This window comes from Acinonyx jubatus, chromosome C1 (assembly GCF_027475565.1).
Source record: "Acinonyx jubatus isolate Ajub_Pintada_27869175 chromosome C1, VMU_Ajub_asm_v1.0, whole genome shotgun sequence".
NCBI lineage: Eukaryota > Metazoa > Chordata > Mammalia > Carnivora > Felidae > Acinonyx > Acinonyx jubatus.
In genome coordinates this window covers 36,544,742-36,572,500 of record NC_069381.1, presented here as the reverse complement: position 1 = coordinate 36,572,500, position 27,759 = coordinate 36,544,742, and the positions used below count along the sequence as shown (strand labels likewise).

Genomic DNA, 27,759 nt, shown 5'->3' with positions numbered 1-27,759 from the left:
GATCTGTGCAATGGTAAATGCCTACCTCCTGCTGCCAGCTCCCCCTACCCCACACCTGCTCATCTTCTGCACCCCTCCAGAGTGACTTCTGTAGCCCGTATCCCTGCCTTGGCCCTCCCACCCTAGAAGGCCTCCAACCTTCCCTTCCATCCCGGGAGAGTCAGCCAACTGGTCTCTGGGCCTGGGGACCACGGCCCAAGTCCGCCCAAGTCGTGGTATGGGATATCTGTCTGCCCTCAGGGGAGGAACCTAAGCTGAAAAGTAGAGAGAGCAGATCAGGTCTTAAAGGTTTGGATTTGGTTGGAAGAAAGGAGGTAAAGAAGATATTTCAAACTGGGAAGAGCTGGAACAAAGGTCTTGTGGGGGAAATGGGGTGACTTTGAGGAGTGAGGAGAATCTGCCCAGCCTGAGCAAAGCTCCCAGGCATGGTCGCGGGGGGGGGGGGGGGGTAACCCTGTCATCTGAGCATTGTCCTTTCAGTGCTGGGTGAGGGACTCAGCTTGTGTTTACCAAAGCATTTATTCACTCAGCAAATGGGCATTAAGTGCCAGCTATGTGCCAGGCACCATGCCAGGAACCGAGGGTATGAGAGCGGATAGGGCAGACCCGATCCTGATTGAGCTCAGGGACAAGTGGAACACAGACAGGAAACCACCATTACCTAGCAGCCCCTTGTTTCTGCTCCACACAGAAGCTGGGCCTGTCCCCATTTTACAGTTGAGGAAGCGGAGTCTGCCTCTATGGCAGAAGTCCAAGGGGACTCGGCCAGGGCCAGCTGCTCAGTCCGTCCTTTGCCCAGCGGGAAGCTGGGAGCACGATTCGGACTTCCCGGAAAGGCGGGCGTGCGTCTGTGCACTGGGAGGGGGTCCCCTTTCCCCGCCCCTTCCCCGCCCGGCGGCCGCGGCGCTTCGGGCCGGGAGGGCGGGGGCGGAGCTGGCGTCGCCGCGGGGGCGGAGGGCGACCGCGGCCCGGCGGGGCGGGCGGGCCGGTGGACAGGCGAGAGAACCGGCCCAGCCGGAGAACGGGAGGAGGACGCGACCCAGCGTGTTGGGGATGTGACCCTGCGGCCAGAGAGGAGGACCGAGGCGGTCCCCGTGAGTGAGCGCCCGCGCCCCCGCCGCGCGCACGGCCCAGCCTCGCTGCCACTTTCATTTCTTCGGCTGTCCCGGCGTGGCCTCGACCGGAGGCGACGTCCGCCCCAAGGCAGGCTGGCCGCAGGCGCTCGGTCCGGGGTCCGAGGCTCAGAGCTGTGAAAGTCGGGGTTGGGGGTGGCGGTGTTTGAGGGGGGCGTGTCTTCGGGAGCGGAAACGTCAGGCCTGCGCCTCTGGGTCCTAAGACAGGTCTGTCCCGGCAGCTGGGCGAGGGGGTCGGGGGGTTCAGGGGGAGGGCAAGGGGTGGGCGAGGGTGACCGGGCGCGGTGGGAAGAGCGTGGAGTCCCGCCCCTACCTTTCTCTTGGATCTCTGCCCTCAGGGCGCCCCCGCACACCCATCCTACAGCTGTAGGCTGCATTCTGGGTTCAAACTGGGTCCAGCCCCTGTCCAAGATCCTGGGCCAGATCAGAGTAGTGGCAGGTGTGGCTCTGGCAGGGGGGTGGTAAATGTCAGGAACAGACAGGGCCATTCTGTGGTCTTTTGGGAAGCCCACCCAGATGCCCACCCAGGGAGTGAGTCATCACTGGGTACTTTAGGAGTAAAAGGACACCGAGAATTAGCAGCAGGGACTGAGAGGCAGAAATGGCCATGATTCAGGGAAGGGACAGAGGTTCTGTGAGGGATGGAAACTCAGCAAGGGCATGGGAGTGGGAAGTGAAGAGACAAGGGGTGTGTATAGATTCCCTCCCTCCCCTTCCTGAAGCTTACTTACATTTTCTTGGGGGAAAGACCCAGGTCTTGACATTCTACAGCCAGAAGATGGGAGTCTAGCTCACTGTCAGGTCACTTAAGGTGTTGTGGGGGCAAGAGGGAGGTTCAGCATGTTGGGGGAACAGGAATTAGGTTCATCTAATTGGTGGGAATATGCTTCTCCTCTCCCCCCACTCCCCTCCTTTCTCTCCCTCCACTCCCCTCATTTCCCCTTACCTCCACCAGACCAGTGACCAGCCAGTACAAGAAAATGGTCCTTTACTCATTGTCATGGGCTGCGCCCCACCTTATCCTGGTTCCCAATTCAATCATTAGAGATCCCCTACCAGAAACTTGCTTTGTGAATGGTGGCTCCTCAGAAAGAGGACCTCCATTTCCCCATCTGTGCAAGAAGTGGGTTGGTCGGTTGATTTTTCAGGGCTCTTTCAACTCTATAGTTCTTGATTGTAAGGTTTCCTTAAAGCCTGAGCATCAGCTATGTGCCCTGACTTAGGCTGGGGTAGGGGTGGGGCAACAATGGCCAAAGGGCAGCTTCCACCTGAGGAGAAAGGGTTCTGGGTTTAGTAGAGAGGGCTGTGGGAGGAGGTAGCATTCAACCTGGTCATGTGTAGTCAGAAAGACTAGTGGAAGAAAAACATGGGGGCAGGAGGGTGGGGGATCAGGAAACAGCCCTGGGTGGCTGGTGGAGGGAAGTGGGCAGGAAAGGTGGGGTGAGATGAATGCTCAGGTGGTAGTCTATTGGTAACTGTCAGTAAAGGGGGCTGTGCAAAGGAGGAGAACCAGGAACCCCACCTAATTGCAGTAGGAATGATTTTTGGAAGCACCTGCCGCAAGCAGAGTTTAGAATGCAGGTGGCATGTGAAGGGTGGAAATCTCCTCTGGGATCAGGAAGTTCAGGAGCCACACTGGGGACTTCTTTGGGTAGAAGTCAAGGATCAGGGAATGGGTGAGATGACTTTCCACATCTCCAAGGGGTTTTTTCAAGAGGACAAGATCCTGCTGGGAGATCTGCCCCTCCTGTCCATACCACCTGTCATTTTCTTGACCATCCCCATCCTGGCCTGCCTGTTATGGGTCCAAGAAAGAATCCTTGTTCCAAACTTCTCCACTAGCCTGACTTGTTGCCTAACCTGATACCTCCCCCAATTGTCACCTTGTTCCTGTCCTCATTCCTCCATTCTTCCCAGCATTATTAGAGACATGAGAAAGGAAGGTGCTTCATATCAGCTCTGAGGTTAAGGCGAGGCTTTTTTTGTGGCTGTGTTCAGCCTCAGTCTAGGGCTAGAGTCAGGACTCAAATCGACAAGGGTCAGGGCCAGGTCAGAGGTCAGCCCGGAGCCACAGCTCAGTGCTTAGCCTACACTCAGGCTTAGCCCTCAGTCTATGGCTAAATTCCATTCTCAGCAGGTACCTGGGTCTGATTTTCCCAAGAGCTCACACATGCACAGCGTAGGTGAGGTGACTACCACACCAGTCCCAGAAACCTAGTCTGTATCTGAGTGACCCAGGATGTTGCATGGGTGAGACTCATGCCTGCTACGGGGGTCACCCAGCCATGGAAAAGCTGAGACTAGAACCCAGGACCCCTGCCTGCCTCCAAGCCTGCTGTTCCAAACTCTGTTCTGAGTCTGGGATGCCTCCATTTAAGAGGCAAAACAAATTTGTCTGAATTCTAGATAGGCCCAGCTGGGTAGATCTGACTATATTCCCCTACTTTCCAGTGCCAGGCACATAGTAGGTGCTCACCGAGCTTGTACTGTCAGGTGCAGGGGGAGCCAGCAGCTTGTTCAGTTTTGGGTCTGGAGGAGGCTGGCTTGGTAGGGAGGGATCTCTAGCCACTGTTGGAGGAAGTGGTACCCATCTGGACCTGCCACCTCCCCCTCTCCTCTAGTGCCTGCAGCCACACTCAGAGGCCACCAGCTGGCCACATGAGGTCCCTTTCCTCTTTCGGGGGTAATAAAAGGAAAGTACATTTTTGGTAGAAAAGTCCCTCCTGCTCCCTGGGAATCCCCGGTGGCCGGATGGACTCGGGATATCCCAGAGGAAGCTGAAGGCGGGGCCTTGCTCCCTACCCCAACCCCCAGCACAATACAGCCAGCCTCTCCCACGCTGCACCACCTGGTCCACAGGGCACCCCTGAGGTCATCTTATCCAGGCCCCTGCCTCCTGGAGGGCCTGCAGGAAGCCTCTGCCACCTCTCTAATAGTCAACAGTAAGTCTGATGAGCACCTGTTTGGAGCCCAGGCCCAGACCTCTGTGAGATGCAGTGAAAGGGGAGAGGTAGCAAAATGAGATGGGGGGCGGGGGGGGCTGTGGGCGCTTGGCAGGGGGAGCAAGGGTAGCTTGGAAATAGGGCAGGGGCCCTGGACCTAGGGGATGAGGAGGACTTAGATTCCAGGCAAAGGCTGAGGTGGGCCAAAAGCTGAGAGTAAGAGGAAAATGATGTATTGGGAAGTCAAAGCCCTTTTGGCGAGGACCTCACCACCATGCTCTCCCCGTGCCCTTGGCCCTGGCAGGGCAGCCACAGGTCCTGCCCCCGGACACCTTGCCCTCAGCCCCGCCTGGCCATGGCACTGTGCCTGAAGCAGGTGTTCGCCAAGGACAAGACATTCCGGCCTCGGAAGCGCTTCGAACCAGGCACACAGCGCTTCGAGCTGTACAAGAAGGCACAGGCATCACTCAAGTCAGGCCTGGACCTGCGCACTGTGGTGAGGCTGCCACCAGGAGAGAACATCGACGACTGGATCGCCGTGCACGTGGTGGACTTCTTCAATCGCATCAACCTCATCTATGGCACCATGGCTGAGCGCTGCAGTGAGACTAGCTGCCCGGTCATGGCCGGAGGGCCCCGCTATGAGTACCGCTGGCAGGACGAGCGCCAGTATAGGCGGCCTGCCAAGCTCTCAGCGCCGCGCTACATGGCCTTGCTTATGGACTGGATTGAGGGCCTCATCAATGACGAGGACGTCTTTCCCACTCGTGTTGGTGAGTGCCACCTGGCAGGCAAATCAGGCCTGGCCAGGGAGGGAAGGAGCCACGAGAGGCCATTCTACAGATGAGGCATTTAGTTTGACACAGCAATTCCGTAAGGGGTGGCGGGGGGGGGGCATGATTTTTCATCCCTATTTTGTAGAAGAGGAAACAGCCTCAGAGAGGTTAAGTGTCTGTTCAAAATTAGGCATCTTGACCTAGGACTACGTGGTTCTGTTTGGGGCCCTTGTCTGAGGCTTAAGTGTCCTTCCAGGAACCACCCTGGCAAGACCACTATGATTCTCAGAACCTTCTAGAACAGATGTCTCTAGGTGCTCCTAACCGGTCACCTTGCCTTGGCTGACTGACTTGCAACCTCCTGGGAGCTCCCTCTGACTCCCTGCTCCAGGAAAGGGAAAGGGGTGGGGATTGGGAAGGCCAGATTGTATCTCCACCTCAGGGGGCTCAGAGGGCAGAATTTTCCCTTGTCAGGCCCAAGCCAAGGGGCCTTTTCTTATCTCAGCTGGGCAGCCTGGGCCCGTGAGGGTGGGGAGAGGAGATGAGTGAAGTCACACTGGCCCTGCTTCCCCACCCAAGGGCAGCAAGAGCGGGTGTCAGCCCAGGAGCTGAGCAGGCATGACACCCTATTCATCACAGCAGCCCCACCCCCACCTGGCCTCCCGTTCCTCCACATCAAGGCTGTAGGAATCAGAGATGGGTTGGGCAGGGTGGTCAAGCCCAGAGGGGAGATATCTGAATACTGAGAGAGGCTGGGCACTGAGTCATGATTCAGTGCTCACAGCCCCTCCCCAGCTGGGGGCCTGCCATTTCCTGCACCATCATGCCCAACAGTGGGCATCTGCATTTCACATAGGAGGAACTGAGGCCAACAGAGGCAGTGCACTGAATCAGGAGGGATTCAGAAGTGCAGCTCAGGTCTCTTAAGAGCCAGGGCCCCAAGTCTAGATGGGCAGGACAAGTCTGAGGAATATGGGCTGGGCCTAGTAGGGCTCACAGGGAGGCAGGGCTTAACCCCACCTGAGAGCAGTGAGGACCAGTATGGAGCAGGGTGGACCAGTGTGGGCCTGTGTCTGGGCTCTTATTCTCTTGTAGCCTCTTCTAACTCAGGACTGTGAGCCCCAGGTGTCTGTACCTTAACCCTGGGGATGACTCTGCCACAGCAGAGAAGATGGCATTGCCACCAAGATCTCTACCCTGAGTGTGAGGGGCTGTGCAGAAATTGTGTCTTTTTCACAGGTACCGGGCTTCCCTCAGGCAGGGGCTGTGGCATTTATCTCTGCGGGTCACAGCAGTGCAGTGCCAACAGCATTTTAATCCTGCCTTCAGTCTGTCTAATCAAGAAGCATGGCCTTGGGCAAGTGGCTTCACTGTCGTGTGTCACCGTCACACACTTCTACTTTATCCTATCTATAAGGCTATGGTACCCATACCATATGAAGCAAAAGGTGAGGAAGGCCCAGCACAGAACTTGGCTCAAAGATGGAAGGTTCTTCGTAAGTGTTATTGAATAGTTGAAGGAATGAGAGATATCTGAACTAGTTCTTGAGGATTTTGTAGTTCTCGGGATTGGGGATCTGGGACCTGCTGTGTGAATGTTATGAAAAGGAAGGGTTGGGGTGGGGCTGGAGAAGGAGGTCAGGATCAGATCATGAAAGTCCTTGAGCAGGCACCATGCTGTACAGTCAGAACTTAATCCCAAAGACCAATGTTTTTAAAAATGGACCCTAGATGTTGATAAACTCGCCTTGGAATTGTAACCCAGGTGTCACAGGACAGCACCTGCAGACACACATATTCCTGTGGAGAATTTGAACATAACTTTCATCATAGCCAAAGAAGGGTTGGTCAGTGACCCAAGCACAGTTGCAGAGTCCTGCTCAGGGTGATGGGAAAATGTGGGAGATGATTTGTATTTCAGCAAGGGAGGGGCACAGTGAGATTTGTGCTTTGTTCAAAAGGGAAGTGGGGAGAAAGTGGACCATGGTCTTTCTCTGTCCCTGGCAGGGAAGTGGCCATCCTAGGCCTGGAATGGGGAGGGCAGGGTTGGGCAGTGTTTCATCACCAGGATGCTGATCCCCACCACTTCTGCCCATCCCCACCCCCTAGGAGTTCCCTTCCCCAAGAACTTCCAGCAGGTCTGCACCAAGATCCTGACCCGCCTCTTCCGTGTCTTTGTCCACGTCTACATTCACCACTTTGACAGCATCCTCAGCATGGGGGCTGAGGCACATGTCAACACCTGCTATAAACACTTCTACTATTTCATCCGCGAGTTCAGCCTTGTGGACCAGCGGGAGCTAGAGCCACTGGTAAGGCCCCTGTTGCCCTCTCCAACCAAGGCTAGCCTCAGAATTTTCAGATCCAAAGGCTATCTACTTCAAGAAAATCCAATACCCAAGTGGATAGATTAGAAGAAGGCAATTCATTTAGCAGTGGATTCTGTTCTTTAATAGAGAATTCATTCAAGTCTCAGTTTACAGACTTAAGTCTATAGTCTGGAGTTGGGAGTGGGGGCAGGAAGGGGCCAGGTTCAGGCAGAAGAACAGCCAGGCTCTATAGTTTGGGAAGGGGCTGCCTGGTAGGTTGAGCTCTGACTCATCCCTTTCCGCCTTATGTCTCTGCAGAGGGAGATGACAGAGCGGATCTGTCACTGAACCCAGGTCTGGAGTTGTTGACTGTCAGATGGACCATGTGAACACAGAGTGGCTGGAGAGAGAACCCTCAGTAGTCTGGTAGCAGAGAAATCTGAAGTGCCTGGGACTCTTCCACACACACAAAGCCCCTGAACTTGTGGTTCTCAGGAGTCTGCCTACATGCCCCTTGACTGCTTATGAATGGAGAAGGGGAGAGCTTAAAAGTGGTCAAACAGAAGGAAAAAAGGAGCTACATCTCCACATGAAGTCTAGGGGTGGGATTGGCTAGGTTTCTGCTCCAATACTTGACCCTTCCATGGTGGTTCCCTTGCCTATTTGGGGAATGTGGATGTGGTTGAGTGATAGCAAGAAAGGTACTAGAGAGTGAGCAATCTGTGTGAGTGAATACAGATGACTCTGAGTGTGTGTGAGTGTATGTGTGTGTGTATGTGGTTTTCACCGTGGGGTGTGTCTATAAGAACTAGCTGCTTTAGATCCTCCCTGGCACATAGTAGGCCCTCCATAAATGTTAGGTAAATGGATGAATGGAAGGAAGGAGGGAAGGAAGAAGGAAGTTAATAGGGATTGGGACCACCAGACCACGACCACTGTAGGAGTGATGACAGGTCATCCCCACTCTGACCATGTGTAAAAGTGCACAAAATGTGATTGTAGATGTAGCTCTATATTTTAACATTTAGGCTACCGTCTTCCATAAGCATGAGTTCTGGGGAGCTATAGGGAGGTAAGGAGGGGGTCTTGCCCTGGATACCTACACCCCTGGCCCACCACAGACACACGTTCTGATTTGCTCAGCCAAAGATACCCAGGAACTATCATTTCACTCATCCCTCTGCCTCCAAGAAAGCCTGATTATAGACAGCCTCTTGAGGGCTGGGGTTGATCCCTTATATCCACAAAGGTCCTCTGGTCCCTAAACTGGAAATCATATACTCCAATCTAGCTCCCAGAATCTGTAGACTTGGCTCTCAGGATCTGAAGCCCAGCACAAAATAATCCTCCAGCCCAAGGAGCCAGTGGAACTTGAATTGGGGAACTCCAGAGTCTTTTCTCCTATCCCAGGACACTGAAGATGTGTTACTAGTGAATGGACCCTTTTAGGCTTGGAAAGCCCCCATTCTGCAAGGATCTGCCTCCTTCCCAACCATCCCCGAGACAGTCCAGCTGGTTGGATAGCTATCCACAGAGAAACTGTTGATTTGACACTCCATTACTCAGCACCGCCATGCCCAGCCCTGTGCCCAGATCCACAGGTGGGGAAACTGAAGCAGAAGCGGGGCCCTCCCCTCCAAGAGCCTCTACACTGGGAGGCGAGGGTGGACAGCCACGAAGGGCCTGAGGATTATCCAGTCTCACAGAATTACTGTGTACCTAGGAGGAAACGGAAGCCCTGAAGAAAGGAGGGAGAAACTGTCCAAGGCCTCATAGCAAGGCTTTTATGGAGTTGGAGTAGAAACCAGGGGTCCTGACTCCCACCTCAGGGCCTGTGGATTGCTACATAGGGAGGTGAGATGCATGTGGAAAGATGGTCTGACAGCCCCTCTCTAAGGCACAACTGTTCCTGCTTTGAGCAAAGACTTGTAGTGAATGCCAGAGTGCCCCACTGCCTCTCAGGTTGGCTGGGTCTGTCTGCTGAGCCAAGTCTCCAAAGTCATGCCCCTCTCAGTGGCCCAGAAGCTGCCTGATCTCTGGGGAGGTGTATGAGGCTCCTGAGGCCAGCCAGCTGGACCTGAGACAGCTGTCTCTGGAGAAGTTCCCAGGGGGAAACACTGACCCAGCAGCTTTGCTGGAGGCTCTGGGTTGGGGTGGGGTCCAGGGATCAGAGATTGCCTCAGGGAGGACTGAGGACTGGAAGATGGGTTCTAGGCTGTGGCCAGTGCTGACTGCAGAGGGGTTGGGGAGATGGGAAATCTATTTTTGTGAAACAGAGGGAAGACTTTATTATTGTTATTTTTGGTAAAATAAAGGAGGCAAACTAAAGCGGCACTGGTGGGAAGCTGTGGTCTGGATGCCACATGGCTCCTGGGTAGGCTGTGGAGGGAGCCGGGCCAGAATGGGGAAGGGAAGGCTCTTTGTCCTGAGATCCCAGGCCATGGGGAGGGCTGGCTGGTGTGGTCACGTCTGGCCTAGCTCTACAGGGTGGAGACACTAACGGTTTCCCAGGGTTCTGGGAATTCTGGACCCAGAACTTCTGGCCTAGTCTAGGACTCTCAGAGTAGGGAGGGTTGGCTCTTGACTTTGGGGAATTCAGTCTCTTGGGAGTCTTTCCTTGTTTCAGCTCAGGTTCCCTGGCATGGCTATTCTCACCCCACCCCTTAATCTGTGTGGCTTATTGGAGCTAGTAGGTTAAGGGACAGGGCAGAAATATAGTGCTACAGTCCCCAATCACAGCAAAGGAAGCCCTTCTCGAGAAAAGGCTGTTTGTTGGGTGTGGTCAGAGCTCAAAGTTGGGGTGGCAAGACATGGGGCTGACTCCTGAGCTTATTCCCAAGGAGACAATTTGTTTTGGTCTTGCTGCCATTCCACTGTCCCTTACCCACCAGCTGCCCACACAAGAGCAGAAAACAGCTTGTTCTTAAGAGTTAGCAAAGGGCTACCTAGAGCTCTTTCCTCTCCCTAAGAAGGAGACAGCCTGGCTTTGTGCAATGACTCTCCTGGGAGGCAGAGACCTGGGGTCCAGGCCCAGCCCAGCCCCTGAGGTACAGTGGTGGGCCTCTTTTCCCCTCTAGACCTCAATTTCCCAGTCTGTTTCATGACCAGGTGTGGGAGTGAGTGACTGACTTATCTCTGAGCTCCTTCATTACTCACAGTCTGTGGATCATTCACAATCAACAATAATAGCTAATACTCACTCTGTGTCAGGTACAATTCTAAATGTGTAACATACAATAGCTTACCAAATCAGGTTTGTCTTTGGCTATCTGCCTGGCTTGGTTCCCTTCCTGGTGCCCAGTATCCCTGCTTTCACTGCTCTAGGAGCTGGAGGCCCAGCCCAGCATTCTAAAAGGTAGCTCTGTTTGCACACTTCCTGTGACAGGTACCCACTACCTCCTCAATGACTGGATAGCTCAGACTCTTAGAAAGTTCAGGCTCCGGGCTCGTAGTTATTTTGAAATCCACTATGGCAGGGAAGGTAAATTTATCTCAGAACTGTGTGGCTAAGGCCTGCACTTTACATGAGAATGTCTGAATACATCAGGAAGACATCACAAAACTGCTTCGAGAAATTCAGACAGGGATGCTCAGAGAAGACTAGACAGAGGTAGAGAGAAAGGAGGATACAGAAGAGAGAGCTGGTGCCTCAGCAAGACAGAGGATAGAGCCCCCACCTCCACCCCATAGGGCAAAACTTGGCAGGAGGGGTTCCTGAGAGAGGCATGTGTTGGGGGTAGAAGGGCAGTTCGGTTGGGCAGCCACTGCAGAAGGCTTTGTTTTCCTGCTTGCTCAAAATCCATAAAAATACTTAGAGCAGGGAATGAGGAAGCCAGCCACTCTGCATCTTGGGGCAGAGCTTCCACCTTTGAGTAAAGGATGCCCCCCACCCCACCCTTGGCCCTGAAGAACACTGTAGCTTCTTTTTTGAGGTTTCTGCTGCGATTCCTACTCTCCCACCCCCAAGAGCTGTATGTAGTGTGGGGTGAAGGGAGCCACAGTATGGCTAGAGCTCCACCTGATTTGGGGGAGCCCTCCTGGAGCCCTTCTCTGAGCCCCCAGAGCCATCATCTAATATTACCTGAACTTGGTCACCATGTGCATAGAGACATAGCAGTTTTAAGGACCTGGATTGGAACATAGGCCTGAGCAACTCAGGACCAGTTGGCTATTTAGATATTCAGGGAACAGGCCAGCATGGCCTCTGAGGACATGTAGCTTGAGTGGGCCTGGAAGGTTATGGGTGGGGAGAGGTCAGGATATACAGGGGCCTCAGGTTGGACTGAGGGATTCTGTAAGTGACTCAACACAGAAGCGTGGGAGAAGGTTCCCCTTACCAGCCTTCATCCAGACTGGGAAATCTAGCAAAGCCCTGAATGTTCTCTCATGTTCCAGACCTTCTTCCATTATACAGGTGAGAACACTGAGCTCAAAAGGAGAAAGGAATAAACATTGTCAGAATGGTGGGAGATAGAAGTCTAAGAGGCTCTACCTCATCAGACCCACACAACAATCCTGAGACAGATAGGGAAGGGATGTTTACTTCCATTTCACCACGGAGGAAACACATTCAGAGTCAGGACCTGAATTAAACCCAAGTCAGCACTCGTTCCCTCATTACACTTGCAGCCTAGGGAAGGGCTGGGGGTTAACATATTAATTTAAATGCACTTGGTTTTCGCCAAGAAATTAACTTAAAAAAATTCTTTTTTTAATGTTTACTTATTTTTGAGGGGAGGAAGGGGCAGAGAGAGATGGAGACACAGATTTCTAAGCAGGCTCCAGGCTCTGAGCTGTCAGCACAGAGGCAGACGACAGGATCAAACTCACAAGTGGTGAGATCATGACCTGACGCAAGCCGAAGTCAGACGCTTAACCGACTGAGCCACCCAGGCGCCCCTCCAAGAAATTAACTTTTAAGTGTTTCATTTTGAACTACTGGGGGTAATCCTTTACTCAAGGAAACTCTCAAGGTGAAAAGATAGGTACGCAAAAGTCTTCAGAAATTTTACAGAATCAGCCCTCGTTTTAGAAAAGACTGGCAGCATTTCCCCACATGCAATAGGCACTTTAAAAATTCCATCCTGGCACACGGAAGCTCCCGGTGAATGTTAATTACACCAGCCGCTGGCCTGGCCGCGTCCCTCCTGGCGCTTCCTTGACTTCCCGACCTTCACTCCGAAAAACATTTGTCAAAGGAGCTAAGCCCCACCCCCTGCCCCGGCAATCTCTACACCCCTCTCCCTCACTTGGTCTCAGTTTACTTAGCTCGCTCCCACCCTTTCCCGGGGAGTAGCCATCAGGGCGCACGCGCAGCCCCGCCCCTCTCTGGTCGGGCCCGCCCCTCGGCTCTAACACCGCCTCTTCCGCGTTCTCGGAGCGACCTGCAGGTGGGTGCGCGCGACCGGTCCCGCAGAGAGTCAGCTGAGGTAAAGCCGCCCCAGCGAGGTATCCCTCCGAGCAAAATGGGGCGGGGGTCTGTGAAGGAGTCGGTGTGCCCGGGACAGGGCAGACGGGGCCTTCAGAGCGGCCCGAGGTCACGATCCGATCGTGCTGTGAAGGGAATGTTGAGGGGACGCTTGTTTAGGGCTCTCTTCAGGGACCGCGTCTATGACCTGGCGGGGTACCGTCTGTGGCGAGCCCAGGACGCAGCGTGTGTCCCCGGTCGGGGCTCCGCCGGTGCCTGGGGTCAAGATTAGATTGACAGGTGTCCGAGGTCGGAGCTCAGTCAGTGGCCAGTTTGAAACTCAGCCCGTACCCTGCTGTATGGCTGGGCTCAAGGCGCAGGCAGTCTAACATCACGAATAGATTTTCACGTGAGGAGTTTATTCTGTATGTGTCCTACCTTATTTTAAAGTTAACTGTTTTCATCTAAAAGCTCTTGACATGTGTGGGTCGCTGTACAGTGAGGAGAGATGATGTCAGAAGTAATCTGTTCTTCGGGATTTCCAGGCTACCGTCAGGTGGTCAGTAGCAGATCAGAGCCCAGCGCAGGTGACACGAATAAAATGTTGGAAGTGCTTGATTTTGGGTTAGGTAGTCCTGGGTTCACATTTCACACCTGCCACTTCCTAGCTGTGTGTTCTTGGGTCCTTTCCCCTCTCAGAGCTGTGGTTCCTCTGGTATAAAAAGGGCATAATACATATGGTCATTGTGAAGGTTGACTAGGATTACATGTGTCACTCAGGATGGCACCTATCACAGAATGGGTGCTGAATACATGGTAGCTGTGATTTCTAGGAACTAGGTCATTTTGGAGGGGAGAACTTTAGAGAGGCCCCAGGGGAAGAGTTGAGGTCACCTAGGTCTTGAACCCTCACTGGACTTTGTAGATGGAACTGACTTGTAGGATGAGAAGGGAACTGATGCTTATTGACCGTGGCTTACGTGCCAAGCAGCGCCCTGGGCAGTTGATGTATATTGTCGCTCTAGATCCTCAGCCATCCGCCTGCAGCTTTCAGCCCTACTATCCTTTGCTTCAGCCCCTCTAAAAAGGGCCAGCTGGAAGTGATGTAAAGAGGAGACTCGGGGTTGGATGTTCATATGGAGCCAGACCAGTTCAAGACTTTGTCCCCTTCCCCAATTTCTCCCACCTCAGCTCTTCCCTTTGTGTGATCCCAGAGTTAATTGTGTTCTTGACTTCGGGGAGCCTTTACTCTAGTGCTGTAGCAGATTTTGATGGTTAGAAGGCCTGGCAAGAGAGCACCTCTTAAACTTAGATTGCGTGAAGCTGAATCATGGCAGAGAGAAGTTCTGTGAACAGGACCTGTTGGATTCCAGCACATGCTTAGGAAGTGTATATGGCCTCCTGTTATGGGGTCCCATAGTAATCTAGTAATGTGGTTCTTTTTGCATCCCCTTCATGGGTGCCCGTGTGATCTTTCTAAGACAATGTTCTCATCATGTTATGTCTCTGCTCAGAAACCTTGGCTGGCTTCATTGCTTACTATATAAAGTCTGGACTCCTCAGCTGCATAGACAATTCCCCCCTCCCCGCCCTATAATCTGTTCCCAAACCTATTTCCTGCCCTGTTTCCCTATGTTCTCCCAAAACTGCACCCATGCCTCAGTCAAAATAAACTAGTTTTTTTTTTTAATTTTTTTTTTTAACGTTTATTTATTTTTGACACAGAGAGAGGCAGAGCATGAACAGGGGAGGGGCAGAGAGAGGGAGACACAGAATCCGAAACAGGCTCCAGGCTCCGAGCTGTCAGCACAGAGCCCAACACGGGGCTCGAACTCACGGGCCGTGAGATCATGACCTGAGCCAAAGTCGGACGCTTAACCGACCGAGCCACCCAGGCACCCCAAAATAAACTAGTTTTTGTTGCTTAAATACTCCCTGCATGTTTCTTTGCTTGCACTCTCTTCCTGGCATTCCCTCCTCCTTTCTTGTCTTTCAACGCTTGTCTCATATGACCTTCTCAGCAACTTCTCCTTGCTGGATTAGTTGCCCCCCTTCCCATCTTCTATAGCAGGGGCTGAACCTCGAATATAGCTCTGATTACTGTCTACCTTGGGGTATATCACCTCATGTGTACTCTGAGTACACTGGTAGTAAGGGACCATGTCTGTTTCATCCCTCCTCTTCCTGACACATAGTAGGCCTTTGCAGTGTTTGTGGTTGAGTGAGTCATTGACATTTTTTATGTACTCGCTTTGGTCTTTGTTTTATGAGCTTTCAGGTTCAGAGTGGGCCTTTGTGTTTTTCCTTCTCTTTGTGCTAAGGAGAGCCCTTGTTTAGATTGATGATGCCCTAATTTACAGGCATCAAAGGGAAGAAAGTGCAGGAATTCTGTACAAGGCAGGATTCTTCATTGATATTATTATTCTCTTGCCTTTGGTGTGAATTTTGTTGGAAGGGAGGTGGTGCTCTGTTCAAGGACCTGAAATGAGTATGATATAGATCATGCAGGGGAAGGCTCACAGGTGGTTTATTAATCTGTTGTCCTGCCTTTGGCCTTGGCATTGTCCCTGGCCCTTTCCATCTGGGAACGAGCTGCTACAAATCCACATTTTTCCTTGCCAACAGCTTGAGCACGTGGAACAGAAGACTCCTTGATGATCATAGAAAAATACACATCACTGAAGATAGAGGAGTTTGGGAACCATCTGGTTCTACCTCTGATTTTACAGATGAGGAGAGGCCCCGAGAGGGGAAGAACTTGATCAAGACTGCACAAGCAATCAGTCAGTGGCAGAGATAGTACTAAAAGTGAAAGTACTGACTCTTTTTTTCAGTCCACCGATATTGTTAATATAATATCTAACATTTATTGAGCACTTACTATGGGGTGGATACTATTTTAATGCTTTATATGTAACACCTTAAAACTCCATTTATAGACTTGGAAACTGAGGCAGATGGAAATCATTCAGATCTACTTTCTGATTCCACAACTCTGGTTTTTAATATGGTGGAAATGGCAGTCCTCTCCTAACCAATGAGATAGAATGGTTCTCCAAAGAGTTTGCTCGCAGATCCCCCTACCTCTGTGAGTAAGAGATGTCCTCCCAACAATGTATCCCTATAACCTGGGGAGATGTCTTGAGAGGAATCCAGAGTGTATTGAAAGAATGGATGAAAAAAAGTGAAGCAAGCCAATGAGTATTAGTTTATCATGTTTATCAAGTCAGGTAATAAATGCAAAGTTTTAGAATAAACTCAGTCCAGGATCTTTCTGTAAAGATTCCCAGTCAAGGATGGCAAGATTCAATTCAATGAACACATATTGAGCTCTTGCTATGTACAAAACCCTGGTATTGAGAAATATACACAGAGGAAAACAACACATTTCCTGCCCTTCTGTAAGTAATTGTCTTCTCAGAGCCTTCTCCCTCCAGTGTAGTTGGGAAGATAGATAAGTACATAAATAACTGAGATCAGACTGACTGTGGTAAATATAGTAAGGAATGTAAACAAAGTGGGAGTTTGGGAAAAGGAGAAATCAATCCCAACATGACCAAAGGGGGTCTAGAGAAGGATTCTTGAAGGTGGAAATTTATGCTGGGCTTTGGAGGAAGTTCATTCCTATGGGAAGCTTCAGTTTGAGCACTGGTCTAGAGATGGAAATGAACAGAGGTGTGTGTGTGTGTGTGTGTGTGTGTGTGTGTGTGTGTGTGTGTGTTGGAGGAGAGGAGTGGAATGGGTAAGGAGAGGAAATAAGCTGAAATGATGGATTGTGGCCAAAACGTAGAGGGAAGTTGGGAGAAGAACATTAACATTTATTGAAGGTCTGCTCTGCATTATGGCTTGCAATATGTTAGGTGCTTTACACACTGTAATTTATTTAACCCTCACAATCCTATAATGTGGGGATATTTATCCCCAATTTAAAGATGAAGAAGCCAGACCTCAGAATGATTAAAGTGACTTGCCCAAGGTCAGGTAGCTAGTAAGTGTCAGAGCTTGGTCCAAACTGATGAGTGTTGGATTTCAAACACCTATGTTCTTTCCAGTATGCTGCAAGGCTCCTAATGCCATGACTAGGGTTCTGTTTCCTCTGGTTGCATAATGGAGGCTAGTCTGGAGCAAAGAATGTCCCAGAAGGAGGACATCAATGAGGAGTCTGTTGGAATAGTCTAGTTCAGGCTTAAACTGTGAATCACCAGCCTAATATGGAAGCTTCCTGGTCCAGGTCTGCTGCTGTAGCACCATAAACCAAGCATGTTGCCATCCTTTGCTAGTAGAATCTCAGAATCAGTTTAGAGAGGCTGCTGGCACCCTTACATTTCAGGCCTAAGTTCTAATGTGAGATTCGCAGGTTATTACAGAAGTGTCTGGGGAAGGAACCCATTTGGCAGATACTATTCCTTCATTTTCTCACCCTTACATTGAACAAGAATCTGTAGTGGAGGAAATAGGACTAGCTCAGAGTCACTAGGCTGGTCTTAGTTTTGCTCATTATCATCTGTAAGGCCTTGATCTCAGCTTCTTCCTCTGTAATATTGGATCTGTTTGGGTTCACTTTTGAGATCTCTTCTCTTGCTAATGTCATGTGTTGCTTTGCTCTTCCTGGGTTGGGGTAGTATAAAGAAGTGGCCGAGTTGGGGCACCTGGGTGGCTCAATCGGTTAAGCGTCAGACTCTTGATTTCGGTTCAGGTCATGATCTCACAGTTTGTGGGATTGAACGCCACATCGGGCTCTGTGCTGACAGCAGGGAGCCTGCTTAGGATTCTCTCTCTCTCTCTCTCTCTCTCTCTCTCTCTCTCTCTCTCTCTCTCTCTCTTTCTGCACCTGCCTTCCCCCTATCTCAAAATAAATAAATAAACTTTAAAAGAAGTGGCTGAGAATATGCACCTGGATTCCAAGAGATTAGGCTTTAAATTCCAGCCTCTCATGCTTCTTGTGGTTGCCAGTAGCTAGGTGTATAGACTCCAGAGTTGGACTGACTAGGTTTGAGTCCTGGCTCTATCACTTGCTAGCTGTGTGACTGGGGCAAGTTATTTAACCTTCCCGGGTCTCAGTGTCTTCATCTGTAAATTGGGGATACAAGTATTATCCACCTCATAGGGTTTTATGAGGATTGAGATAACTCATCTCAAACACTTCGCACAGTGCCCAGCATATAGTAGGTGCTCAATGAATGTCAGCTTTAATACTAATCATATTAACAATTACTATCAATGTCTAGTTAGCTATTCTTTTTATAGAAAGTATATTTATTAGGGCCACTTTTCCTACGGTCTTACTTTGACATTGTTGCCTTCTCTTTCTTTCCATTGCCTCATCAGGAAACTTTGAAATAATAGATAGTTCTATCACAGAGCTGCAAAGTGTAACATGACAGAAAATGCCTATAGGAAGAGGGTCAGGTAAAAGTCAGTGGCTCATTAGAAAATCTCACCTGACTTGTGGTTTCACCACCTCTGTCACGATAAACAGGAAAAGAGCAGCATACTTATTCCCTTTTGCACAGCCTTCAACAAAAGTGCCAAGTAAGACCCCTCCAATTCACTTGCCAAAAAGTACAATAACAGTATCTCTGGAAAAGTAGTACGTAATTTGGTTCTTCTTTCTCTCCAGTTTAAACCCCTTTGACCTTAACTTAAGCCACTTCATCTTGTTCCATTGTCCATAAATATGGAGAATTTCCTTCTGATTTTAAAGGCAGGATGAGATCAAGATTTTCTCATGAGAACCTTTTGTGTACTTAAAGCCAGAATCGAGTTAGGCCTCCTCTTCTCTTCTGTAGGTTAAGCAGCCTTGGTTTCTTTTACCTCAGTCTTAAAACCTATTTTCCGTTGCTTGGATCACCTTGGTCATGCTTCTTTTCCTTCTTTTTGGTGTTTCTATTTCTTGGCAGTGACCCAGACTGCTTAGTCTGCTAATAAGAGTCCAACTAAAACAGTTTAAGGTAAGAATAACTTCAGGTGTTTTCATTCAGTCACGAACATTTATGGAGTGTTTGCCCCGTGCCAGGCCCTGTGCTAGGTGTAGGGTACCCAGAGAGGAATTAGACATAGTCTTCACCCTGTCCCTAGCTCACAGTCTAAGGGGAGGTGTACAATTAAATGTTACAGATGCCGTGATTAGATTGTGCACAAGTGTGGAGAGCTGGAAATTGTTGAGGGCCATTAGGTAGAAACAGATCGTCCATTTTGCCTGGACTGTAGGTCAGAATTTCTGTAGAGGAGTGGTAGGACACAATGCAGGAGTGGTAGTCTGAAGCAAGGTTGTGGAGGCCCTGAGCGACAGCCAGCACAGGAGCTTGGTTATTCCAGCGATGGTGGATACCCATTAGACGTGTTGGAGCAAGGAAGTAACAGGCGCATATTTGGGGTTTTGGACCAAGCACAGAGATACCACAAGCTTTAGTCTTATTGGTCCTCCATGGATGTTTTCATATTACTTGAAAGTAATATGATGGATCCCTTGTTTGTAGACTGGCTTTTTTGCTCTAAAACTTCTTTAGAAAAATTAGTTCTTAACTCTGGAAAAATTTCATTCCTTATACAGGCAGGAAGTTTGTGAGGAATTGAGAGAGAATTGGGTGACCAGCCTATATAAGACTCAGTGGCAAGCCGATGTGTGTAGGTATGGTCTGACCACATTCACCCTTTCCCAGCCCTATCCCAGGCAGAGGTCCAGGAAGGAGGAGAGGGCTCCAGAGCTCATCAGGGTATTTGGTAAGCCATGCTGAGAAGAGTCAGGCAGTGTGAGAGACAGAAGTTCTTTCTGAGGAGGAAAAGAGGCCCAGAGGAATTTGAAATGGTGCCAGAAGGAATCAGGGCCAACCAGGCACTTAGAATCCTGGGTCATGAATCTGAAAACCTCCAAATTCTATCTCTCTGCCTTTGTACTTTGCTATCAGTTTATTCCTTCTGGCTGCCCAGTTGTGGTTTACAGAGTGCTGTCCAGGGCCACAGCTAATCTGGGGAAGCCTTATCTCAAGCTAGAGTCATATCTGCTATTTATGGAGTGCCTACTTTGTGCCAGCCATTGTGCCATGAACTTGAAATACATTAACTCATTGAATTCTCACAACAAGCCTGCGGCGTAAGTATTCTTGCCCCCACTTTATAGATGATGACAGTGAAGCAGAACGGTTAAGTATTATTTCCAAGACAACCTCATTAGTCAATGCGAAAGCCAGAATCTCAATCTAGGCCCTAATGGCTCGAAAGCCCATGTACTTCCTACCTCCCCAGCCCTTGAGTAGTTCCAGACAGCAGAATAACACAAAATCCATAAAGGAATTCTGAAGATTGTTTTTATTATAAACCTACTAGAGGTAGAAATGAACAGAGGTGTGTGTATGTGTGTGTGTGTGTGTGTGTGTGTATTGAGGGGAGGGGAAAGTAAACTGGGTTGGCAAACTCTGGCCTACAGGTCATATCTGGCTCACCACCTCTTTTGTGTGGACTAAAGAATACTTCTTACATTTTTAAATGGTTGGGGAAAAAAATTCAAGAGAAGATTAATATTTGTGATGGGAAAATTATATAAAATCCAAATTTCAGCATCCATAAGTAAGGCTTCGCAAAAGTAGAGCCACAGTTGTTTATTTACATATTGTCTATGGCTGCTTTCACTCTACAAAGGCAAAATTAAGTAGTCACAACAAAGACCATGTAACACAGAAAGCCTAAAATATTCACTATCTGGTTCTTTGTGGAAAAAAATGGCGGGGCTCCTGGATGGCTCAGTCAGTTAACCATCCGATTTAGGCTCAGGTCATGATCTCACAGTTCATGAGTTCAAGCCCTGCATCAGGCTCTATGCTGACAGCTCAGGGCTTGGAGTCTGCTTCAGATTCTGTGTCTTCCTCTCTGTCTCTCTGCCCCTCCTCCACGTGTGCATGCTCTCTCTCTCTCTCAAAAATAAAAAATAAACATTTTTAAAAAATTGGCCAAGTCCTATAGGCAGCAAGAAGCAACCAATGGCAAGACTAAAGACAAAGAGTTGAAGTTCAAAGATGGTCAAGGTTGTCCCTGGAGGTGTGGCTGTAAGGAGAGGGAGTGTAACCTGAGCTTCTTCGGGCCCTGGAAATAGTTTTATTGGGCCAAAGAGATTTGTTGGGGAATAAAAAGTACAGTAGGAAGGATAATTGTATGTGCCAACAATCTCTATTGGACAATAAAGAAATATTTTATGGATGAAGTAACTTGGATATTTACTAGAGCCCTTTTTTGTGCCAGATACTCTGTTAGATACTAGAAATACAAAGATGAAAAAGGGGTGTCACTGCCTTTGAGAAGCTTATGGCCTAGTGGGCAAGCCACACATGCATGTGAATAGCAGCTCTGTGTATTATCATAGCATGCCATGGATTTGATGAAATGCTGGATGAAATAAAAAAGAGCCAGGGACTGCTGTACTTTGTGGAACCACTTTCAGTAATTCATGAGAGGTCCTGAAGGATGAATAGATGTTCTTTTCAAGAAGCAACGTACCAGGCTGAGAGAAAGCCTGACCATGTGAGTATTTGGAGCAAGGAGGTTAGAGGAGAAAGAGACATTAGAAATGATTTAGGGGCGCCTGGGTGGCTCAGTCAGTTAAGCGTCCGACTTCATCTCAGGTCATGATCTCGCAGTCTGTGATTTCGAGCCCCGCGTCGGGCTCTGGGCTGATGGCTTAGAGCCTGGAGCCTGCTTCGGATTCTGTGTCTCCCTCTCTCTCTGACCCTCCCCCATTCATGCTCTGTCTCTCTCTGTCTCAAAAATAAATAAACGTTAAAAAAAAAAAAAAAAGAAATGATTTAGAAACATTCTGTGGGTGGGCAGCTGGCAGGGTGAGATAATCTGATAGAGAAGAAGGGAAAGGAGGAAGGATGGGGGTTGGGACAAGTCCAGTTCGGGACACGTGATTTGAGGTAATGGTGAAACATATCCGGCTTCCAGTTTAAAAATCATTTTAGAAATGTTAGTACAGAGGCCCAGAATTCAGATTTAAACTGCATGGTCAGAGCTTTTCCACTGGGGAAAAAAGGGAAGTAGAGACTCATTTTGTAGAGAAATTGACAAATCAGCTTTGAAACAGGATAACTAGAGCCGCGAGTTTGAAAATAGCAGTGGACATGTAGAAAATGACATCAGATGGAAAACTAGCAATAATTATGCATTGGGCATAAAACCTTGCTCGTGATTATACCGCCTGCTGCTCTCGGCACCTACTCTTACCTTTTCTGGCTCCACTGCCTGCTGCCTGTGAGACCTCGACCTGGCCACTAAGAGATAGAGCCAGAACTCATTCATCCCTAAAAATATGGACAACAGAGAAGTGTCAGCTTTTACCTTCTGCGAGATGCTCTTCGGCAACCAGAGCTGTCCAGAACCGTCATCCAGGCCTAGGTCTGGACTCCCACAGTGGAAACAGAATCTGAAAACTTTTACTCAGACCCTTGTTAAATCTCCAAATGCTTGGTGTCAACATTTTCAAACACTCAAATGTCTAATTTTCCCACAGATGGGAAATCTGTGATGGTCTTGTGTATATCTACTTACTAGTATGACACATAGGTTTGGGGGAACATGTAGAGTAAGCTTTATCTTCTTTAGTCGTTTTAAAGAAGTCAGACTTTTATATCTTTTCTATTTCTGCTTTTTTAAAGATTTTCATGCCAGGTGAAGCAAAAGCCAGTGTAGAACTGAAGAATGCTACCCTCCAGAGGCCATTGAAATGCTGCAGTAGCTGGTAGACAGCGGCCCTCTGTCAGGAGCATTATTTCATTATTTCATCTCAGTTTACAGAGGATTTACTTCTCAGAAGTTGGGCAAGGTAAGACGGATGCACATTTCACTTAACCTTTTAGATTGCTTCGGGCGGAAATTACCTGATACTTCCAGAGGGAAGGGTGGGTCAGAGATTTCAGTATTCAGGGGGCAGCGAGGATTAACTGGGTTGCCTGGCATGCCTAAAACAGTTACTTAGTAGGGACGAGCACATTTCTACCAGAACACAATGGCCGAGAAGGTCACAAGGAAAACCACACAGTAAGTAAAACATATTTATTTACTTATAAAAGTAAAACAACTGTACCATAAATAACAAAATTCAATAAAACAGAGGTATGAAAAGTAAAGTTCTGTACCCACCCAATTTCATTCTCTTAAAGTAACCGTTGTTAATAATGGCTTGAGATGTATCTTTTGGGGTTATTTATTTTTATTTTTATTTTTTTACTGCATAATATTTGTGACATATGATGCTACTCTGAAGTGTTCTTTTTTTTTTTTTTTAATGTTTTATTTATTTTTGAGAGCAAGAACTCGAGCAGGAGAGGAGCAGAGAGAGAGGGAGACAGAGGATCCGAAGCAGGCTCTGCACTGAGAGCAGTGAGCCTGATGCGGGGCTCGAACTCACAAACTGTGAGATCATGACCTGAGCCAAAATCAGACGCTCAACCACCTGAGCCACCCACGTGCCCCTGAAGTGTTCTTGAATACCTGTGGCTTCATCATGCCTGGCAGATTATAAATAATGCCTGTGTTGTAGATTGGGTCAGATGAGGCTTGGCTGAGAATAATTTTAGTCTGATCTGTGAGCTTTTTACTCCTTTGCTGCTATGTGTCACCCTTCTTTATCTGAAGCTTCCCAGTGGCCTTCCCCCATTCCCAACCAGCTCCCTTTCCTGTATTCTCCCCTTCTTTGGTGGTACCACTGCTCTTAGGGTTACCTGACTTTAGTTAATAAACATAGCTTCATAAACATATTCTGAGGTCCTCCTCTGTGCTGGATCCCTGCTGGGCAGTGGAGACAGAGAGAAAATAGGCCCCATCCCATCCTTCAAAGGGTAGTCATCTTGGACTCCTCCACCATCTCCAGTCGCTTGGCAGGACTAGGACCAGTTCTGCCTGTGCGGCTTCATCCCCTCGCTTCTTTCTCCCATTCTGTCCCTGCCTCGGTCACAGGCTTTCCTTGCCCTCCTGCCTATTGCGGCGGCCTCTCTCTACTCTCCCAGACTCAGTCTAGCCTCCAGTCTGTTCTGCATATCACAGCCAGTTTCATAGCCCAGTCCCTCCCCACTGCCTAGAATGGTGGTTCACAAGTGTGCTCTGCTGACCTTGGGGGTCTTTGAAACCTTTTCAGGGTATCTACAAGGTCAAAACTGTTTTCAGAATAGCACTAAGATGTTATTTGTTGTTGCAGAGCAACAGTGTGTAGAACTGCTAGTGCGTGAGCGTGAGTCCAGGCAGCGGCACAAAGATGTGCTAGCAGCCTCTGTATTCCTCACTGCTACACTCCCAGCTTCTTACAAAATGCCATTTTCACTTAAGAATGTCCTGATGAAGCAATAAAAAGTATTAATTTCAGTGAATCTCAGCCCTGGAGTACACATCTTTTTTTATTCTGGGTGACAGAATGGAAACGCTCACAAAGCACTTCTGTACATGCTGACGTACCCGGGTTGTCTCAAGGCAAAGCGCCTGTGGGATTGTTTGCATTACAAGCTGAACTCTTCATTTTTACTTGAAAGAAGGACTGAGGCTTGAGGAGGCTGCAAAGTAGATAGGGACCTTGGAGGGCCTCGCTGGCCACGTTAATAAGCCCGCGTGATCTGACTCCAGCCTGCCCTTTTCAGCTTTTTATACTACCCTGCTCACCCAAATCCAGTCCTTCACTCCTGCTTTCTCTTTCTAAAGCACACACTCCCTTTACCCGCTCTACCCTTCCTCTGATCATTCCTTCCACCAGGAGATGCAGTGACAGCTCTGAAGAGTGCTTGTGATCCCAGAGTCAGAACAGAGGAAGAAGATGGGCCCGACTCCAGACCCTTTGCCTCTGGGAATCTTGCTGTCACAGCCCTGTTGGGGGCCTGTTGTGAATGACCACCCTGCTGGCACCCTGGGTGGGTGGGGGGGGGGGCTCACACTGCCCACTTCCACAGCAGTTGAATGAGAATCTGCAGTCTGCCTAATGCTGGCCAGCCTTGCAGCACACAACACTCTTGGGAAAAACCTATGAACTACCCTAGCCCCTTGGAATCACACTCCCAGACTGTCATCTGAGTGAGATGATTTCACAGGTGGCTCCTTTCATCTGTCATGCGTTAAATTTGACTAGCTTCTGTTGGAGTGTACTTTTCCTTGACCTTGTCCCCTACACAGTAATGATCCATCAGAAACAAAATCAACCAACTAATAGGTCAGGTGGAAGAAGAACGTAGCTGTGTACCTGATACCCGAACTGCCATGAAATAACGTGGTTGGACTGGTTTGTAGCTCATCCTCCATAATATGCCGAAGCATAAAATGCAAAGTTATCTCCAAGTAAGACAGAGAAACTTATGATTAATCAGATTTCTGATTAATATAATAATGTGGCAGTAATGCTTTTGTATTTATGTAAGCTAGTGCAGGGCTGCCTAGCCTTTTTGACATCACAACACACACAGAAAATGATATTGTTCAGCCCGGTGAGGGGATCAATACCTCATTCACAGCACATCAGTAGGGAAGCTCTGTGCTAAGGTTTCTTTTTTTTTTTTTTTTTTTTAAGGTTTTTAAATAAAAGCATTCTTATTGATGCCTGGCTAACTTTACCCTCCTGCCTTTCAGCATTAATGTTTAAATATAATATTAATAATATTTAATATATGAGGTAATATTAAATATGCTTATAATAATGTAATAGTTAAAAGCTTGACTTTTAAGCCAGTCTATCTAGATTTAAATCCTAGCTCTGCCACTTACTTAGCTACGTGACGATGGGCAAATTAATTAATCTCTTTGTAGCTCAATTTCTTCATCTGTAAAATGTAGATAATAATTATACTTATCTCCTCCAGTTGTGAAGATGAAATAAGTTAGGATATGTAAAATGTGGTGTTTGTAAAATACTTGGGACGTTGCCTGACATATGAAGAGCACCACGTAAGTGTGCCTGCTGTCACTAGTCATTGTGTGCACCATGGCTGCAAGTACTACTCCTTCAGGGACGTCAGCGTCCTGGGCTCCAGCTCCCCAGACCCATCCTCGGTGCCTGCCCCTCGGCCACACATGTGTCAGTCTTAGCTCTTCCTTCAGAGTGCCCACCCCCTTCCTTTCATCTCCTCCGGTCTCCATTGTCTGGGGACCTCCACCAGCTGGTGACTGAGAAGGCATCACTACAAATAATTGTACTCATCACCTTGTTCTCACCTCTGGAGTTCCTTCTCTGGAAAGCCCTTGTGACTGAGGCAAATAACTCTTACAGGGTGGGAAGAGGAGTGAACCATAGTCTTTGAAGAGAACTCTCAAGTACTTGGGAGAGGAGTGTGAGCTAAATTTGCCGAGCTGAGTTAGCCAGCAAAGTCGTGTTCTTAGCGGGGAAATGATCTCCTTTGGTATCACATAGCAGATGCAGGAGCTGGTCGGTTCTCTGAAGTTTCTGTCAAAACATGGAGAACAGATATGGTGATTTGGGGGACAGTTTGGAGAAATGACAGTTCTTTCAGAGGCAGGCCTTGGGGTCACCTGTGGGGAGAACTGTGGATGATGGGTACTTGGCTGTCAGGAACATGTGTTGCTGTTGCAGTCCCACCCAGGTGAATCTCCTCAGTGCCTCCTCAGCTGCTCCGGGAGTTCTGATTCGCGCTGACCAGCCATAATGCTTCTCTTCAGGCTTAGCACATGTTCTTTGTCTGTCTCTCTCCCCAAGCCCACCCTGGCCAGTTCCCATTTATCCCCCAGATGTCAGCTTAGCTGTTCCTTCCTCTAGTTACCAAGCTGAGTTTGATGACTGTCTTCTGCTCCACAGCACCTGCTACTTGCTGTCACACAGCACCTGTCCCCCTCTATTGAAATTGTTTTATACACCAGTGGATTTAAATTCCTAAGGGCAGAGACCGTGTCTTCTCTTGTATTCTCACTGCCTAGCACTGGACAATCTGTAGGTACCCAGTAAATATGGTAGTTGCCGAATGAGTAAGTCAGTAGTGCTCTTATGTTGTGTCTTCTTTGACCCTCACACAGCCTGGTGGTGCAGGCAGCCCGGGCCTTACTCTGACCTTTTTTGTTACATGAAGAAACGGATACTTAGGGAAGCCAAGCAAGCTACCAGAGTGCACACAGTGCTGGAGAGCCAGGATTGAGACTGGTATCTCTCAGGCTCAAATGCTCATGGCATCATATTGTCATATTGGTTTTTACAGAATTTTTCCTTTTAAAAAAATTAGCATTTAAAAAAGATAAAAATTAAAATAGTATTCTATGTTGTTTTCCAGTATTATAAAAATAACATCTTCAGGGCACCGATATTCCTGAAATGTTTTTTCCTCGCTGAATGTTGAATTTCAATACAGAGAAATCTACATACAGTTTTAAATATTGTACGATCAGATTCTAAATTGCAATTTGTGTCGGAGAAAATTTATTGTGTATTTTATTGAAAATAAAACTTGGCTAAAACAATAAGAGCATTAAAAAGTAACACGTTTCATTATATACAATTTGGAGAATGCTGAAATATATAAAGCAGAAAATAAAAATCACCCTATCACACAGAAAACTACTATATAGATTAGAAACATCCTGGACTCGAAAGGTAGCACTGAGTTTGAACTCGCTACACCGCTAACTAGATGTTTGATGTTTGGCAGATTGTTTAACCTCTGAGCCTCAGTTTTCCTCACCTAAAATATGGCAAAATATTTACCTCGTGGGATTATTGTAAGAATTAGAATTATTGTAATGTATGTAAAATACCTAGCATGGTGCCTGGCACATACTAAGCACCTTTTCAAATTTTAGTAGTGTTAACATTTTTATGTATTTCTGTCTGGTATTTCCATACACGTTGCACACACAGATTTACCAAGTGTGTCATTGGGTCATCACAGGGTTGCTGGAAAGGGCAGGTGTTATTTTAAAACCTACCCCACTGATGAGGAAACTGGGGCTCTAAGAGGCAGAGTAGCTTGGCATAACCTTGGTGGTGTGTCTGGTAATCTCTGAGTCAGGGCTCTCACCTTGGTCTCCTGATACCAAGCTCACGTCCTTCCCTGTCAACAGTGTGCTTCCCCTCCAGCTCCAGCTCCACCAGTACACAAATGGTAGACCACCGAGCTCTGACCAAGAGGAAGGTAAGGGCTGGAGGCAGTGGAAGTACTGGGAACCTACACACCAGCTGGGGTCTGTCTGAAAACTTAAAGGAAGTACTCACTTTCTCCTCTAAAA

General features: G+C 48.6%; 2 protein-coding genes across 16 annotated transcripts in view; both read left to right on the top strand.

Moving 5' to 3' along the window:
- The first annotated feature begins 900 nt into the window (after positions 1-900).
- MOB3C (MOB kinase activator 3C) lies at positions 901-9,494 on the top strand. 9 transcript variants are annotated; one of them, XM_053213683.1, is made up of 5 exons: positions 951-1,340; positions 3,993-4,075; positions 4,380-4,848; positions 6,961-7,163; positions 7,479-9,494. In XM_053213683.1, the coding sequence occupies exons 3-5, from the start codon at positions 4,431-4,433 to the stop codon at positions 7,506-7,508; spliced, it is 651 nt and encodes a 216-aa protein (XP_053069658.1). In that variant the 5' UTR covers positions 951-1,340; positions 3,993-4,075; positions 4,380-4,430; the 3' UTR covers positions 7,509-9,494. The 9 variants fall into 9 exon arrangements, with proteins under 9 accessions (XP_026915092.1, XP_053069658.1, XP_053069655.1 ...); XM_053213680.1 differs by having other exon boundaries at positions 3,958-4,075; XM_027059287.2 differs by having other exon boundaries at positions 3,948-4,075.
- A 2,912-nt stretch (positions 9,495-12,406) lies between these two features.
- MKNK1 (MAPK interacting serine/threonine kinase 1) overlaps positions 12,407-27,759 on the top strand; it is a 41,073-nt gene continuing 25,720 nt past the window's right edge. For 3 of the 7 annotated variants that reach the window (XM_027059292.2, XM_015070457.3, XM_015070485.3), the window contains exons 1-3: positions 12,451-12,589; positions 22,215-22,381; positions 27,595-27,665. The gene's annotated coding sequence lies outside the window, so the exon portion shown is untranslated. Of the gene's footprint in view, positions 12,609-22,214; positions 22,382-27,594; positions 27,666-27,759 lie in introns of all 7 variants that reach the window. The other 4 variants (XM_015070478.3, XM_015070468.3, XM_015070463.3 and 1 more) reach the window with 3 other exon arrangements.